The sequence below is a fragment of the Sturnira hondurensis genome, unplaced genomic scaffold (genome assembly GCF_014824575.4).
Source record: "Sturnira hondurensis isolate 20B ecotype Veracruz unplaced genomic scaffold, ASM1482457v3 Scaffold0010128, whole genome shotgun sequence".
Lineage (NCBI taxonomy): Eukaryota > Metazoa > Chordata > Mammalia > Chiroptera > Phyllostomidae > Sturnira > Sturnira hondurensis.
In genome coordinates this window covers 1233737-1252329 of record NW_028082759.1, presented here as the reverse complement: position 1 = coordinate 1252329, position 18593 = coordinate 1233737, and the positions used below count along the sequence as shown (strand labels likewise).

At 38.9% G+C, this 18593-nt stretch overlaps 1 protein-coding gene across 4 annotated transcripts in view; it reads right to left on the bottom strand.

Annotated features, from left to right (window-relative positions):
* SPOCK3 (SPARC (osteonectin), cwcv and kazal like domains proteoglycan 3) overlaps window positions 1–18593 on the bottom strand; it is a 300836-nt gene that overhangs the window by 143003 nt on the left and 139240 nt on the right. For all 4 annotated transcript variants that reach the window (XM_037058254.1, XM_037058252.1, XM_037058253.1 and 1 more), the window contains one exon: window positions 6005–6113. In XM_037058254.1, the coding sequence (XP_036914149.1) occupies window positions 6005–6113 (109 nt within the window). The remainder of the gene's footprint in view (window positions 1–6004; window positions 6114–18593) is intronic.

Sequence of the window (18593 nt, the reverse complement as noted above, 5' to 3'; positions counted from 1 at the left end):
ACAATACACAAAAACAATGAACAAAAAAAATGATCAGCTATAGTAAGCATCTCTGAAATTTTCCCCAGGGTAACAATATGAAAATGTGGGTCATGCCTGAATAGACACTTCTCCAAGGGGGACATACAGATGATGGCCAATAAACATATGAAAAGATGCTCAGTGTCACCAGTCATCAGAGAGATGCAAATTAAAATCGCAATGAGGTATCACCTCACACTTGTCAGAATGGCTATCATCAATAAATCCCCAAATGGCAAGTGCTGGAGAGGATATGGAGAAAAGGGAACCTTCACTCACTGTTCTGGAAACCTCTATGGAAAATAGCATGAAGTTTCCTCAACAAATTAAAAATGGGTCTGTTTTAGAACCCAGAAATTCCACTTCAGGAATTTATCTTAAGAAACCCAAAATACTAATTCAAAAGACTACATGCATCTCTATGTTCATTGTAGCCTTACCCACGACAGCAAAGCTATGGGAACAAACCAAATGCCCATTAATAGATGAGTGGATAAAAAGCTGTGTACATATATACAATGAACTATTATTTGGCCACGAATTGGGGATAACAGGAGAAAGCATGGGAAGGGTCAAGGCAAGGAACATGTGTAAGAGACCCATGGACAAAGACAATGGGCAGGGGGGAGGATTGAGTGTGGGAGGTGGAAGGTGGGCAGGGCAGGGGAGAATAATGGGGACAACTGTAATTAAGCAGCAATAAAGTTTTTTAAATGAAATCTTACCATTTGCAACAGTACGGATGGACCTAGAAGGTATTACGCTCGGTGAACTAAGTCGGTCAGAAAAAAAAAACAAATACACTATAATTTCACTTATATGTGGAATCTAAAGAACAATATAAATGAACAGACAAAAATGGAACAAACTCAGACACAGAGAACAAACTAGTGGTCGCCAGAAGGGAGGAGGGTGTAGGGCTGGGTCAGAAAGGTGAAGGGCTTGAGTAGAGATCAGTAGTTACAAAACAGTCACAGGGATGTAAGTAAAGCATAAGAAGTCTACTCAGTAGCATCAGGAGAACGATGAATGGTGCCAGGAGGGGTACCGGAACTATGAGGGGGGGGTGCTACATAAAGTATATGATTGTCCAACCACTAAGCTGTACACCAAAACCAATGTAGAATGAAATTAAATGGGAAAAATGGGTCATGTTCCAAGCTGTTATATATTTTGTATTAAAGAATCTAAATTATTAGTTATGTTACCATTTTGGAAAATGTGTTCTATTCAAGTTCTTTCTCATGGTTCATAAAACTATTTGGTTTTTACTGGTGATGGCAATTATAACAGAAAGCCAGAACAAGAACATGGATATCATGCTTGTTTGGGGACAACTCTTCACAGAAGAAAAACATTAGAAGACTAATATCCAAATATATGACCTTGAAAATCACATTTGAATAGTTTACACAACCCTCTATATTGGTTATGGTTGTCAAAGCTAGTGTAAAACACATAATGAGCCTCCAAATCAGGCTGTTTCTTTGATTTCAGAAGGCAATTACAATCAGGCACCACGTAACAACATTTCAATCAACAATGCATACATATACAAAGATTCTAATGGAGGTGAAAAATTCCTGTCACCTAGACACATCGTAGTTGTCCTAATATCCTAGCACTATGCATTACTGTTTTTTGCAGTCTCGGTCTGCCCGTTCTAATGCCATTAGTCAGAGATGCCTGGGTGCAGTCAGTCCCCTGGGCCAGACATCTCTCTTTCCTAAACCAGTGTGAGAACTGAACTCACCCTTGCGGTTCTTGTTAGGATGACAAGATGCCTCATAACCATGACAGCTCAGGTCTAAGGCTCTGCTTGCACTGGGGATGAGATCGGAGGACTAGGGTACCAACCAGGAATCACTCTTCACCGGTCAGTTTAAAACATAAGAGTAAATGAATGCATCAAAAACCTATGGGACATTTATACAATGGGATACTATGCAGCAGAAAGAAGGAGCTCCTACCCTTCACAACAGCATGGATGGACCTGGAGAGCATTATGCTAAATGAAATAAGCCAGGTGGTATAAGACAAATACCATATGATCTCACCCATAAGTGGAACCTATTTAACAAAACAAGCAAGCAAAATGTAACCAGAGACATTGAAATTAAGAACAAACTGACAGCAATCAGAGGGGAGGTGGGAGGGGATAATGGGGGGAAAGGGTGAAGGGTTTTCAGGAACATCTATAAAGGACACATGGACAAAACAAAGGGGGGTGGAATCAGGGGCGGGAGCTGGGGATGGCCGGGGTGGGAGGGAGTGTTGGGGAAAAAATGGAGGCAACTGTATTTGAATAACTACAAAAAAAGTTAAAAATAAAAAAAACATAAGAGTGGAGATTTAAAGTACAGGAAGAAAAAAAAATTGCTCAAAAGGTCAGTTATCAAAATCAACCAAGATCTAAAACAAAGACGCCTCAGTGGGTGCTGGTGGCCAGGCCCTTAATCCAGTTGTGTGGCTGGTAATGTATTTATTCTAGATAGCCTTCCCTGAAGCAGAGGCTGTCTTTGAAACGGATGCCTCCCTGACAGTGGAGGCCTCAACAATCAAATCTTAAATCAGGCCCTGGCACTGCAAAAAAAAAAAAAAAAGAAGAAGACGACAACTGCCAGAGCTTCCACTGCAACTGCTGACTTCTTTGTAGTGCTGCTGGGATAGGCAGACCTACTGTGCTCCCAGTGCATAAAAGCAGAGCACACAGAATTACAGTAGTACACTGTACCATCCAGGTTTAAGTGCCCCCCCTGATGATCCCATGTAAGTGAAATCACCTAAGGATGCCATTTCTCAGACCGGAATCCCATCATTAAGCACAGCATGACTGTATTGTTATTTAAAGCACAAAGTGAGGAAATATTTAGCAATTATTTCACTTATTTACAAATCAAAGACCTACCAGTTTCCTTCAATCAGTTGTTATGGACTCATCTCTCTCTCATATTTTCATATCCCCCTCTTTCTATTTTTTCCTGGCAATAATTTATTATTTGTTCACTCAGCGGATTGACTCACACCCTTTTTGGACCATCTTTAACAAATAAGCACAAGGCACATGAAAAACAATTTTTAGATTTATATTATCTATACTGACCAGTTCAATTGATCCTATTACTTATTTTTAGTGTTCTACAAATAGCTATTTTTAATACACTCTTCACAGAAAATATGTACTAGTTAGCATGTCAAGTTCTAAGGATAAGGAGGTTAATAAGACATAGACATCACAAAACTTCCAGACAAGCAAAGGAGATCGATGTCATACAATCTATTCCCCATGAGTGAGGATTACAAGCTGTGCAGTTCAAGGTAATGAAGGAATCTAGCTGGGAGTCAAGGGCAGACCTAGAAGACCTTGTTGAAAACCAAAACTCCCCCTATGGAAGCAAATACCTAGTTCCACTTCTTTTCCCTTTTATGAAACCAGGGAAACCAAAAACAGCTGTTCCTCAGATGAGAAAAGTAGAAATTTCTAATCTGAACTATGCAAATGCCCAAAATTGATCAATTAAGACCTTCTGTTTTCTGTACCCTGTCTCCCAAATACACACAAACCCCCAAATTTAAGAACCACGTAACAGAACAGCCACCTTCGCTGATCAAACTGCTTGGCAAAACTCTCCTTCCCCAAGTGTTGTATCAACACTCACCTAGGTACTGACATCCTCAAAGCAAATAAGACATATCAAATATTACTCTTAATATCAATTCCTTGGAAACTTGTTACTTATTTATTGAATTTAGTGCGTGGCAAGTCCAAGCTGTAAGATAGTGTCTATCAGAAACAATGAGACTAAACTGTTTCCATAAAACGCTTTGAAGTTCACCCACCCAGGAAAGCACAGCTGTCTCCACTGCAGCCCCAGCTCACCACCAACACCAAAGACAAAGCTGGAGGCGATTGTCCATTTAGGATGCTTTGCTTTATACGAACAAAACACTTTAGCTATTGGTTTCAGAGAGTCATTACCTTGTTAAGAAAGTTTCTTCCTGTCCATACTTAAGTCTTTTGTTTAATAATAAGTTAGAGAAGCAGTGAGACAGCACAGTTCTAAAAAGCCCGGACTTTGATGTGAGCACATACAGACTGGAATCGGGGCTCTGTAGTTCTGTGATCTCGAGTCGGGAACTGGAGCCTCACCTGGCTTCGGTGTGCAGCAACTGTGGGAAGGAGAGTGTCTCTCTGTCCCCCGCACGATACAGTAATAACTGCGAGGTCTTCGGCTGCTCTTTAACTTGAGCCCAAGAGCCCAGAGGTGAAATGGCAAATGAGACTAACCAAATGGCAACTGGGTAGCTGGAAACCTTTCCCTGGGCCTCTGACACTTGCAATAAAAATGTTTGCTTTGTATGAACCCATTGACCAGGTCTCTGCAGTTTAGGGGAGGGATTATGCAGAAATTCATGTCAACACAATCCTCCCACATTGATTTTTCAAACAAAAACCCATTCCCCATTCACTCTTCAAGACATCTTTTCACATACTACTATTTTAAGTGTTGGGTGGTTGATTAATTAATAGAAATTTCAAGATACTCAGAAGCTTTTTGGAACCCTGAGGAAATAAATAGAAAAATAAAATTCCGGCCCAAAGTCTTGTTACCCCTTTGCAAAACCAAGACAGGTCATGGCTGAGTGGGGATACGTTACTGATAACTCTGCCTCATTCTTCTGGGCCTTCCCAGAGTATGCGGACTTTATAGCAACGCTATTTCTAAGAGGTCTTTTACACTTGACATACCCAAACTGTCATCTCCCTCTCCCTCTCTCTTGCAAGTACATTACTGCTATGCTTTGATGTGATTCTTTGTTCCAGGCCAACTCACTTTCAAACCCTCTATCTTGGTGGCATTGGTTTGCCTTGGTACTTGAAATCTGACACTATAGATTTGGAATCATGGAAAAAAGACTTCTAATCCACTCAGCATGCAGTCGGGGGTTTTATACGTATGTGCCTTTACCTCAATAAGGAATATCAGAAACCAAACATTTGCTGTTTTCTAGATATGCAACTTACGTTTATTCTCTAATGTTCTCGCTCTCTGTCTGTTGGTGTGTCTGAATAATAGAATTTGGATGTAAGTGCACCAAAGCCAAAATCTATTAGCCCCTGAACATACCCAAACAGAGAAACCCCCATGCTCATGTGATGAAAAGCACAACATGAATTAAGTCCGCTATCACAGAAGAGAGAAATTCTCCTAAAGAGAATTCCTTTAAAAGTAATAAAGGGGAGGAATATACCTACTTACTTCAGTCGGCTACCCAGTGGTTTTGCCTTTGGTTGGTGGCAACTTCCAATCCTTAAGGCTCAGCACCAGACTTCACAGGCTATTTCTAAATCATGGATCCTTCTCAAAATAGAGCCTATCTTACAGAAGCAGTGACGATCATTATAAAAGATATTTAAAACCCGTTCTTGTCCGCTGCCAAGTTGGTGCCAGCTTCCAGGGGACGGAGTTCAAGGACTCCGCCGGGACGAGCGAGGGCTTCCATAAATGAAAGTGCCTTGAAGTGTTCCAGTCCTGGACCTTTATTTTGTGACTTTTCAACTTTTTTATAAATACCAACCACTCATGTGTTTGCTCTTTACCTTTGTTTCCAATTCTCCCCTGAGGGAAATAGAATGTTTGAATGGGCATAAGTAAAAACATTGAGAGGGTAGCAAATCCGTAAAAATGTGCCTGTGCCTTAAACTTGAAAAAGTATAAGTGTGCAAACATACCACCTAACCCAACCTTCTCCAGATCCTTTCTATTGAACAGCATGTGCCTAAATTCTATAAGCCATAGTAAATCTGATTGATGATGTTTCACCCCAGTGAATCATAATTGTATTAAGCAAGGTTCTGCAGCTGATTCAATAAAATTCTGGATTCACCCTCAGCAGACATAGCCAAATATCTATACTCTGAAGTTATTAGTGGACTAAGGGGTCCCATTCGATCAGTGGGACTTAATGTGAGGACGTTTACCTGTGTGTAAGCCTCCGGTGACTGATGCAGACCGCAGTGCGAGAGTCTTGAGCAAGGCATACTTTATGGCGACTGCACTTCACCTTTAAGCATGGATCTTTAGTTGGATCTAAAATGAGAGGGAGAAATTTGTACACAAATTATTAAAATGAGTTTGTCAGAGGTCTCTCACCCCATCAAACACAATTTCATCCAGGGATTTATACAGCATTTAGCTGTAAACTGTCTTCACAGTCTTTGACGAAGTGATGATGATACTGCTGCGTCTACCCACCAAACTCAGAGTCGATCGAGAGCTGCACTTCAGTCCCGCCTCTTCTACTCAGAAAGGAAAACGTACACACCCCTGTGATCAAACAATGTGCTGTCAAGAGTGCGATTTCAACACCCACACACCCTACAGTCACCATTGTCTCCCAAGCAGGAAAGGTGGAACCATGAAGTTGAGGTGTGTGGCTATCATACTTCTGTCAGTGGAGAATTAGAGCTTCTCCTCTCCTTAGGGAGATGCAAGCGAGTAGGAGAAATGGATGAGACTCAGGAAGAGGTCCCTGGGCATGAATGAGATTTTGGGTGTCCAAGAAAAGTCTGCAGCCACATGTGGGGGGCTGGCTGAGTGTATCATGGTAAGAATGAGGATGCTGCATTTTGACTTCTCCATTGTGTGTGCCTGAGGTTTGAACGGCCACTGATCCAGAAACAAACGTCTGTCTCAGTGGTTGCCGACACAAAGACCGTGTGATATTTTAAATAACGGTTTTATTGAGATATAATTCACATCCTACACAATTCATCATTTTTTAAATGTTCAAAATTCACTGATTTTTAGGATATTTGCAGTTGTGAAACTATTATCAGAATCAATTTAGAACATTTTTACACCTCAAAAAAATACCCGTATTCTTTTGTTATCACCCCCTTGTCCCCCACCTCCAACTCCCCAACAACAACCAATACAAGGCACTCACTGGTCTAATTTCTGTCTCTACAGAGTTGCCTATTCTGAACATTTCATCTAAACAGAGTCATGCAATACACAGTCATTTGCGGCTGGTCTCCTTCATTCGGAACAATGTTTTCTTTCAAGGCCAAATCGTGTTGCTGTAGGCCTCACTACTCTGTTACGTCCCTGAACATCATCCCACTGTAGGAATATGCCATCTATTGTTTACTCACTTACTAATTGATAGGCATTTTGATTCTTTCCTCCTTTTTTGTTTATTATGAATAATGCTACCCCTGGCAATTATTGGCAATAGTTAGTGATGTTTTGTAGTGATTTCTTGTGAATGGAAAGCCAGAGAGGGAGTTGGTACAAATAAGAAAAAGGCATCAAATGTCTAGTCCCGGTACATGTCTAAATTGAAAGAAAGAATTCATGAAAGATGGCAAACTGACAAGGAAGGTCTAGTGTATGCAGAGAAATAAAGCCAAGTGACCAGAGGAATGTGCATTTGGAGCATGAAGAAGCATTGGTGGCCACCCTGGGCTTTCGCTGGACATGACATGTGGATCTGAGCCAATCTTCTTTAGATCTTAAATCAACGGTAAATCAGGATTAACATCTAGAGTACAAATCAAATTTAGCTTTAAAATATGGTAAATTTGAAGCATATTTAGTTCATACACTAAGTATAGTGAATATGCTTTGATAATAATGAATTCGATAAAATACATTTGTAAACTATACACAAATATATATTATTTCTTTAAAAATACAAAGTATATTTCTGCAATAGCTTATTTGTGATTTCACACGAGCACGAGATTTAAAATAAATAATAATAACATATATTAAAAATGTTAAATAATAAATATACAAGATAATAAAATAGTCAATACATTAAGTACATCTACTTAGAACACAAATGTTTCCAATTTCCTCCATACTAAACAATTTTTCCACAAGTAATTATTAGATCAATTATAGCTTCTCTTAATTTCCGAATAGTTCTAACTTTTAAGATAAGCTACACTAGTTATTTTAGTCTCTGTAAAATGTTGAATATCTTTGTTCATTATGCAAATGCAAACTGCTAGAATGTTCTCATTATATTATCACAGTTTCAATTACCCCTAATTAAAAAACTGTCTCATTGAACTATTGTATCTTTTAAGTATATGGCTTCTGTTGGACAACATAAAAGAAAAACTTTTAATAACTTAGAATGCATTAAAATGTTTTTGAGCTATTTCTAATTGTTGGTCTAGTTTGATTTTTAACTACTAATGTTAAAATAATAAAATTGCACAATTCTGCCTAACAATTACACAACATCATAGTACTTACTACTGTACCTCATATTCACATTGCACGCTCATTGTGAATGTAGTTAATCTAGATACACTATTCTGAAAAGTAAGTTTTCATTTTGAAATGAGACACAATAGAGGTTCGGACCACTCTGTGTGGTTTCCCTCGAGAACTGTAGTCCCGCGAGAGCAGCCCTGAAAGGGGCTAGTAAGTCTCCCAGGAAACCAGGTGAAAACGCAGGTGGCAGACATGACCCGACTCCAACACTGAGGGTTCCCGTGGGAACCAGGCCTGCTAAATACATCGTGTCCTTTGAAACTTGCTCTGCTTTGTTGGTACAGCCCTGATGATGCAAATGCTATGTTTGAGTTCCAGGCATAAGGAGTCAACTCCTTATCTCATGAAAGACCCTTATCTCATGAGACCCTTATCTCATGAAAGACCCTTATCTCTTAAAGACCCTCTGGCATGACTCACAGACCCTGACTAGGACAGATCTCTGTGTTCCTTCAATTGTTATCTATAGATAATACCTGTTTTTGTGTAACTATAGCCTTTTTGACATTGATTGATGAACCAGGCCTGTATGATATATACACCTACACATACCATTCTCAATAAAAGCCATTTGAGAGAAGAGCTTGGGGCATTCTCCACTGAAGAAACCTGCCACCCCTTTTCCCACCAGAAGAGAAAGATTGTGTCTGGGACAGCTTATTTACCATCTGCGGCAGACTGGAGGATTCTACTGGATGGTTCCTCCTGTCCTACGGTACATGTAAAACTACCCTGGTTACTCTAACCTAGTTACACTTGAGTGTATTCTATTAATAGTTATTTTTAGTTATTTCTTCCAGTTTCCTTCGCCTTATACAGACCATATCGAATAATTTCCAAAATTCCATAACTCCTCTTACACTATATCTACTTAAAAGAAATAAGATCTCAAGAAATGGTATATACAGAGGGTATTATCAGAACAAAGATAGCACATGAAAATCAATTTAATGAAATTTTGCATACAATTCTATGTAAATGATAACATAAAGCAGTAGCAGGATTTGTCAGGAGATGAAAATATTAAAAGTAAACATGAAGGATCAAAGCCATAGGGTCTGCGATAAGGAAAAGATCACTTTTTCTACATGTGGTTTTTAACCATCTGTATTTTTTCATAGAACTCACATTGTTGGCAGTTTAAAATCTACAAAACACCACACACTGTAAATACAGATGCCTAAGATTTTATCCCTGAAATCACAACAATAACAGAACTATCTTCCTCTTGGCTGAAGCCCATGGATTAGAATCAACCTTGTATCTTAAAAAGGCCCAGCATAAATTCACCCTCATCCTCTTTTCCAAATGAATGTCTCCTGTCCTACTCTGTACCATTGCATTTAACTTTCTCTCAAGCACCTGTAAAACTACCCCTAGGATGATTTCAGCTAGTGCATCTAAACTCATCCAGCCATCTTCATTGCTCATCCTAACCTTTCATCATCTTTCGGAGTGCTGTGAACTACCCTGGGGACCTAATTGATCCTGTCTTCTGTTTTGTTCTAGAAAGAGTCATTTTGAATTTTAAACAATCATTTTAAAAACTAACCTTTGCATTTAATTTGTGATGTAGGCTTTCCCTCACTTACTTTCACCAGAATATGGGTTTTTTTTTTCACCCACGTACTGCCACGTACTGCCAAACCAGGATAAGCTAGGAAATAATCAGCCCAATCTAGCTCCTAAAGGCGGAAGTACCTGCGCCAGCAGGTGAGAAACAGGAAACAAATGTGCATGTGGACAGGCATGTCACCGAGGAAAGATCTGATTCTTGGACGGAAGTCCCAGTGTAAGGGGGACTGAAAAGTAAGGACACAGCAGTCCACAGGCCTGGGGAACAACATGCACAGTGCAAGGTGCTGAACGCTTAGCAGAGGAGGGGAGCCCTGGTTAGTGTTCATCTTTCCTACCCACGGTCTTGAAAGAAGACAAGGCAGAAAATGGCATCACTAAGCTGCAAAATTCGGGATTACAGTTAATAACGAGAACTGAGATAAATTTTAACCGTAAATATCAAAACACCTAATGTGCACCAACTCACTTCTGGATTTTAACAGAGGTTTTCCAGAGGAAGCCTAGATTTTAGAAGAATTACTAAATACTAATGATTCTAGGCTAAAGTACTCTTAAGTACTTTATACTTAGTATAAGTAGAAAGTATAAGTACTATGCTTCACTGTATAGTATTTTTGGTGGAGTTAATGATGAAGTAGTTACCTTAGCTCAGTCAACGCCAGAGAAAAGATTTCTTAGATTCTTGGCTAACACTGCAGAAACTCCGCCTTCCCAATATGAACAAAGATTGTTTCAAACACCCGTGTAGTACAGACCAGTAGTTTCTGTACAGCCTGTTAGGCTCATCCACAAAATAACAGATTTAGACTAGATAATCTCCAAATTCACATGCTAGCCTCAAAGTAGATTATTCAATTTTACATACATATGTTTTTTTGCACCAGATATCCTCCATGAAATGGATACTTACCTCAACAGACTCAACATTTTATTCACAGAGAGATGTGTAAATAGGCAATTACAGTCTATTAAGTGGACATTATGTACATGTATGTATATATGTAGCCACACGGAAATACACATACACAGAGATGAAGGGATCATACAAAGGTGAATAAGGGATTATTAGAATGAGTGAAAACTAAGGTAGGCTTTGCAATATAAATAGTGAACACAATGAAAGAAAACTCCAGTATAAGAAAATGGTATGAGTAACATAGAAGTACAAAAAGGATGTCCTATCTCTGAAATGACAGAGTTCAGGATCAATGAAATAACATACCATGTACACACTGCCTGCAAAATTTTTGAGAAAACACTCATGGAAACTTAACTTTTGGAGCTTTACTCCATAGGCAGTGCCAGGTCACTGAATGATTCTAACTGAGAAAGTGGCATACTTAGGTGTGTGTGGTAGAAGGCTCACACGTGAGAATTAGGAGACGTGCTGCAGAGTGCATGATTGTAACAGGGAAACTAACTGTCAGCAACTGAAAGGATAAGCACCTACTGTGAGAAAACTCACCACAAAGACTGGGACGGGGACAGGGACGACTGAAGAGTAGAAGAGGAAGAAGACTTTGAGAGGATCAAGCACTGGTCTGTTTGAAAATGTACAATGAGGCAACAATACTAGAATCAATTGAATTAACTTCCAGATCACCATGTCCACCATTTGTGGATTTTTTCTGACGTTAATATTGAGGTAACTGATTTTCCTTTTATTAGTATTTGCCTGGCAACTCCCCCAATTCTTTTATTTTTAATTCTTCATTTTTATATTTTATGGGCAGCCCTTAAGAACCCTTAGCTGAATTTAGAATTCCAGTCTCTCCCTTTTTCTGTTTCATCTATTGTGATTTTTAAAATACATTTAAGTCTTCTGTCACTTTGTTTTGTACTTTCTATTTTGCAGTGTTTCTATTTTGTTTTGTTTTTTTTCTCTTTCCTGCTTGGTACTGTATTGATTATATTTTAGTTAGTACCTTTTTCCTCTCTGCTAGGTTGGAAGTTAGGAAATCTCTTTAGAGATTTCTTTTAGAAGTTTACATGCACAGATAGCATCAGTGAATGAAGGGAATTATATAATAAGTAATTTATCCTCCTTCTGAAGAGTATTAGGACCTTAGAACACATTAACCCCTAATCTTTGACACTCCAATTCCTCACCATTTTCAATGAGTTATGCCTGCCTTTGACTTTACCATCTCATCCCTGCAAATGAGTCATTCTTTCTATTATTACTTTTATAACATAGCTAATTTAAAATAATAAAATCTACCAATTTCTTTGCCCATCAATTTCTTCTTGCAATCCACTTTTACTTTGGTTTCTCTTTCATCACTTCCTTCAGTTTGCTGAAGGATTTCCTCTTGTAGTTTTTTCAACAGGCGCCATTTGTGCTGTAATTTTCAAGTAATTTTTCTAAATGTACCTTTATTTTCCAATCACTCTTAAGTGATAATTTAGCTGTGCTTGGAATTATTATTCGATAATTATTTTTCCTAATCACAATGATGTTATTATTTAATGTCTTTCCCCATCAAATGTCACTAATTATGTCTGTCGTTAGTCTGTAGCCCTCCATAAGTAATCTATCTAATCAGCCTCTACTTCCCAGGTATTATATTTTCTTATCATCAATACTTTGTGTTGCAGGATGTTGATCTCCAACTATGATAGAAAAAAAATAAACAAATATGTCCTTCTCTTTGAATTTCAATGCATAACAAAATACATTTATTTGATGAGAGGACTCTTTAACAGTTGGGGGAAAAATCAAGAAAAGAAAGACTAAGCGGGATATTTATCATGATTTCAGAGCAGATGAACTGTGCGATGAAGAGTTGGGTCTCAATTTTGGAAAAATTACAACCCCGCTAAATAGTGAAATCAAACTACATATCAGCATTCACTTGGCAAAATGGCCCTTCAAACATAGCCGTGTGCACTCATATAAAATGAAGTGACCGCTAACTCAAACATGATTATAAAAAGCTTCTTAATAGCTCAAAAATGGAGCATCAAATATGCTTTTGTTGCAGTTCTAACCAGTTTATTTCACTATACCGTTTGCTGTAGAACTACCGGAAGAACAGTTTTCTGGAGAATTTCAAAAAACTTGCCAGATGTTATAATGAAAGGCTGTGCAAGTGAGCAGCATGGAAAGAAAGTAGAGCTAATGCCTGACAGTTAATTAGACTTTGACAGCCAATTTTCTGGTGCTAAATGTGATTAAATGTGGCTACAAGTCTTTGGAGTGACTTTCTTAGTTTCGAACCTTAGTATTACTTCAATTATGTAAAATCCATCCCCTCTGACTCTAGTCTCCTCATTAGAAGTGTTAAATATGCAGGTCTACACAATTAGAAGATTCACATGCAATTGATGAGTTAATTTAGTTTATAATAAATATTTATCAAACTACTAGTGTTTATTTCAATAATGTCTTGTAAAGGTGTAGTAAGTGTATCTATTTATTGCATTAATAAATCAAAGTTAAAAACCCCAGATGTTACTATAATATAGAATCTCATCCTATAGTTGGTCTAGCCTAGTTAAAGGATTAATGAATATATTAAAATACCATTCTCTTCCATTCTTCATCATTGTTTTTGTCAGGATATATTTCCTTAAAGTGATCATCGCTAATAGTGTTTCCTTTATAAAATATGTAAATTCCAGCAAAATTATGTGTAAAAACCTATTATTATTACTGTTTTTTATTTTCTAATCTATTGTTCGACATATAAGGATGGTATTGAATCCCTATCATAAAAATTTTTATGTACAATTGTCTTTCCAATATCAGAGCCAAGTATCCCAATGATTACATTAACTCATGTTAAATGCTGCCTGAAATGAATTCATAAGAAAACATTTATGGGTGACCCATGGACCAGAACAATGGTATGGAAACTGACGGAGGGAGGGGCGAGTGTGGGGTCAGGTGGAGGTCGGAAAGGGGAAAAAGAGGGAACAACAAACTGCAATAGCACAGACAATTAAAAACATTACACAGAAGGAAAGCTCCTGCGGTGTGGAATTACATCTGGCCATCAGCCTTTGATCTGTGTTGATGGCTCTTGAAGTCCCACAGAATCTCACCTGTTGCCAGGCAGTCCCTGCCACTGCCACATGGGAGCCCCTCTGGCCCACTGCGAATGACACTCTGCCTTCCTCAGCTTTTTCTTAAGATATGGAACCACACCCATGCAAAAAAAATCCACTGGCTAAACACGCTACAGCCAATAAACTCTTCTTAAAAATGTTGCCCAATAAACTCTTCTTAAAAATGTCACCCAATTAATAGTAAAAGTAATAATGTCCACATGACTCTCTCTAAAAGGACAAATAAGCTAATCTTTAAAGGACCAAAACAAGCCTTCTAAGCAGAGACATAAGGCCTCCAAAAGACGTGCCAAACACTGCTACCATTAGCGGGGGCATGCACACACGCAATGTATAACAATATAAAACAATATATGTATTATGACCGTTTAATTCAATCTGAGCTGTGAAGCAGAAGATAGCCTCCTAATAGCATCTGTTCAAACTGGCATAAAATTAAAAGCACATTTTTCTACCACCAGAAGAAATGTTAGATTTAAAAAAAACTCAGCTTAAGAATCATTGGCAAGAATTTAGATCCACCAACCCTAACACATGCCTGGTGAGAGTGTGAAATGGTACAATCGCTGTTATCCAGGTCCAATTAGGAGACAAAAGACACAGTAAGTGAAAGGGAAGGATTAAATAAGGAATTGCTAATGATAGCAGAGGAGTAACCATAAGAGGGTAAAGAGAGCACTGAAGCATACTATACTGATGATATAGGAAGGTGTGCTTCCTCCCCAGTTTGGGGGCTCAGACCTCATTAGAGAAGACTGTAGTCCACTACGTGGCTAAGAAGTCTGGTTGCCAAGGCCAACAGTGGTCTGCCGTCAGTGGCATCCACTCCTCCCACCCATGCAGCAAGCAGGAAACACTCATGAAGCATACTGGTGGACTGAAGCTGCCAGATAGGTACACGGAGTGTAGGTACACGGAGTGAGTTGGGAGTTCATTTGCAAAAGCAAGGCCTGGAATGCACAGTGGCAACCAAGACTTGAGTTTGCAAGCTCACCAGCCATCAATCTTCTGACATAGCTATGAACAGTGACAGGCAACATCACCTTCCTTCCTCCCAGTCAAGTTCTCCTAAGTGGGGACCCAAAGTTCTCACCTAGGGACTGCAACTTAGGCAAGGTGGCCTAAGCAGGGAAATGAGAGGAAGCAGGAGAGTTCCCACATCCCCACGACTCTCCCAGCTCAATTCCTTCAGATCGGATGGCAACATTGGCACCTCCTAGCTGACAGATTCACAGAATTAATTACACCCACTGTCCTAGAAGCAGCAAGCCCCATGATACAGAATGACCCTGTAACTCTACAGAGAGAGGTCGAACAGACACCACCAGGTGGCAGCAAACAGCAACCCAAATGAAGGCTCCTTTTGGACGGCACAGAAGAACCCATGGAGCTCCAGTGGAACAAGACAGGCAAGCGTGCCTCGAGTGTTTCTCAATCTCACAACAATGCAAAATGGGCATTTTAACTGCTTACCTTTTTGGACCCCACTCATCATCTACTTAAATTTAATATATATAATAAAAATAATATCTGCAGTACTGCAGCATTCTCTGTTATTCACCTGCCCATTAGTTTCGAGCGCAGTGCAATATTCCCATATCATGTATTGCTGATGTGCATTCACTAACAGCCCGTAAAACTGCTTGTCTAGGTAGGGTCTGCTGGAAAGGAAGGAGCTATACCAGGTCTGGGTTCAGATGCAAGCACCCCGGCTACTTAAGCCCTATAATATAAAGCCAAATGGGAGAATTCCAGTTCAGAACCCTAGGATTTTTTGTTGTCAAATATTACGAACTTGAAAAATAATCTCTAGCTTATTTCCAAGGCCTGACCAGGGGAAATCAAGTAACTAGGTAGCTTATTCAGCCAATTATAAATGGGTGTTACCTAATATGTAGCAACCTTCCATTATTAAATACAAACTGTACATATAAAAGCACATCCAAATACGTGTTATATCACAAATAACCCGAGTGAGTGGATGGCTCAGATACCCATGGTACTCGGTCTTATTGCTGCAGCAAGTTTCCCTTAACCCTCTGCCACTGGCCCAGGTGGTGATAAAGAAAAAGGTCAAATGTACGGCCCATGTTCATGGATAGGTCAGAAATGAATTCCACTGTGTTATCGTTCAGTTCGTAACTAAAACACAGTGATAAAGGTTAATTACAATATGCAGAGTGCAGGGAATATGCATCCTATCACCTACTTTATGAGAGAGGAGAGATGACTTGAGTTACTGAATCCTGGGCCATGGCTAGTTTGCTGGCTCCCTGGTCATAGGAATAGAAAGGACAAGACTGAATGAATACGGACGAGAGGTCAGTGGGAGAGTTATGTGTACGGTCCTCTAGGAACAGAGGCAGGGTAAGCAGATGGCTATGCCACCCAGAGGAAGCCCTCCGTCCTGTGATGTCAGTCAGCTCACTCCGCAGTTCTCCAGGATTGTGTCACCACCCTTCCCACTCACACTGCTCAAGAATCCCATGGACAAATGGCCATGGTTACGGGCATAAGGACTACACACAGAAAATGTTTGCTAACTAAATTCTTTCCTTAACCCTGGGACTTGTAGGGAGAAATCTTCCCCTCACTCCTTGTTTTTAAAATAGTAATCCTACTTAAATGAAGCTCTGTGCAAGGACAGTTTGAGTCCATTACCCCAATAAGTCGAAATGCTGTGCACCTCTGCAGAATGTCAGACCTGAAGTCCAATGTCCTTCAATTTCAGCCAGGCTTATTGCTCCATGGTCGCCCATGAGGTGTTTGTCTCGTGTTAATAAGATCATTTCTTCTCTTTACATGTTATTTATGACAACATATCTTTGAAGCATAATTAACAAATTAAATTTAAGAAGTAAATTTTCCAAGAGTTAATTTTAGTTTAATCTTTGCCTTAATATTAAAATAAATTCACATATATTAATATTGAGATTAATAGCATTCAATTAATAAAATCTGGCCTAATAATATTTTCATATTTATTGAGTCTACTCTGTCAAAGGGTTCTACCTCTATTAGAGGTATAAAAAAGATGAGTAAATTAAATGTGTTTGTTATATTGTAACTACTGTAAATTATTTTATTATATGAGGTACTTTAATTAAGGGATATTCACATTTGATAAGGATAAAGAGAATAAATTTACTATATTACTAATAATCTTCAGCAAAAACAAATATTATTAAAAGATCTCATTCTCTAACAATAAAAGGTCACAGTTTCTGTCATTAAAGTATTTAGAAATACATTATAATATTAATGGCATCAGTGATGAATGACTCACCACAAATGCCACATACTATTGAGAGAAATTGTGACAAATAAGAGTAAGAGAAATTTAATTCATAGAAGTAAAAGTTTAGCCTGAAGATGTTTGTTCAACTCCTGTGGATTATGGGATGAGCAAAGAAAAACTAGAGAAAAGGAGATTGGGCCTGAGGTAGAGTATGATTACTTCGGAATGGATAATGGAGGAAAAAAACAAATATGGGTTTTATTTACCTGCCAGCAATCACTCCCTCTCCCTACTGCACCAATTTTATTCTTTGTGCATCTGCTCCTTGTCACATCAATGTGGTTCCATTCTAATAATACCATAGTCAGCAAGTGAATATCTGACCTATTTTATGACAATTTGATCTAGTGCCTTAGGATTTTAAATCTGGACTACACATAGCATTGGTGAAGCTAGTTCTTACTTTACTTAGAGTCCCTCTAGCCTCTACACATGACTTAACTACTTAAATGTAAATGCTCAATTATCAGTTGGAGTTTTAGAGGCAAACACGGAGCCGGCAGCAGAGCCTGGCACAGAAGTCTGGCCATCACTGGGGCAGGTAAACAGGAGACTGGGGATGAAGTGCGGAGGCTGCCCCGCTGTGGAGAGAATGCACACAGGGCTAGGGGCCACGCGGCTTCCCATGCTACAGTGCTATAAAATAATGCGTGGATTTCTGCAGTTCCTAACATCATACAAAGTACTTTTCATCACCCAATCAGATAGCCAGAACTGCCTAAGTGGATACCGTATGCATAGCCAAGGCCTGCTAACCGGTTGCAGAGAGCTGGGCATATATAAACATACATGTGTGTTTATATCCAATGTAGCTTTCTTTATTTATAAAGAAATATTGTACTCTACTTACAGATAGAGATTTATTTCATTTTACTTTTAATAATTATCACAGAAAAAAGCAAAACAAAAAAAAAGAAGAGCTCAAATTAAGTGACATTTTGATAAATACTTGTTCTGTATCCAAGCCTAAAAAGTATAAGTTACATTTCTAATTAGCTTCTGGAAAACACACTAAAGCACTCAATAGTCATTATCTCTTAAGATGATAATGAGGCGATGAGAACTAATTATTTTATTATTTTGAGTTGATTCGGATTCACCCTCTGTAGTTTCCTGTGAAAAATGACTACATAGAGACATGAATTCTTCAGTTACAACTAATGGTTTTCTTTCTTAATTGTTCATACTTAGCAGCAATGCTCAGTGGGGTTGCCCATTATCACCACTGTGGTTTAATCCAGTTCACAGCCACTGGCAGGACAGATTAGTCATATCATGGTATCATGAAGTCATCATCATAATACACATGACTACTAATACAGTAGTGGGAA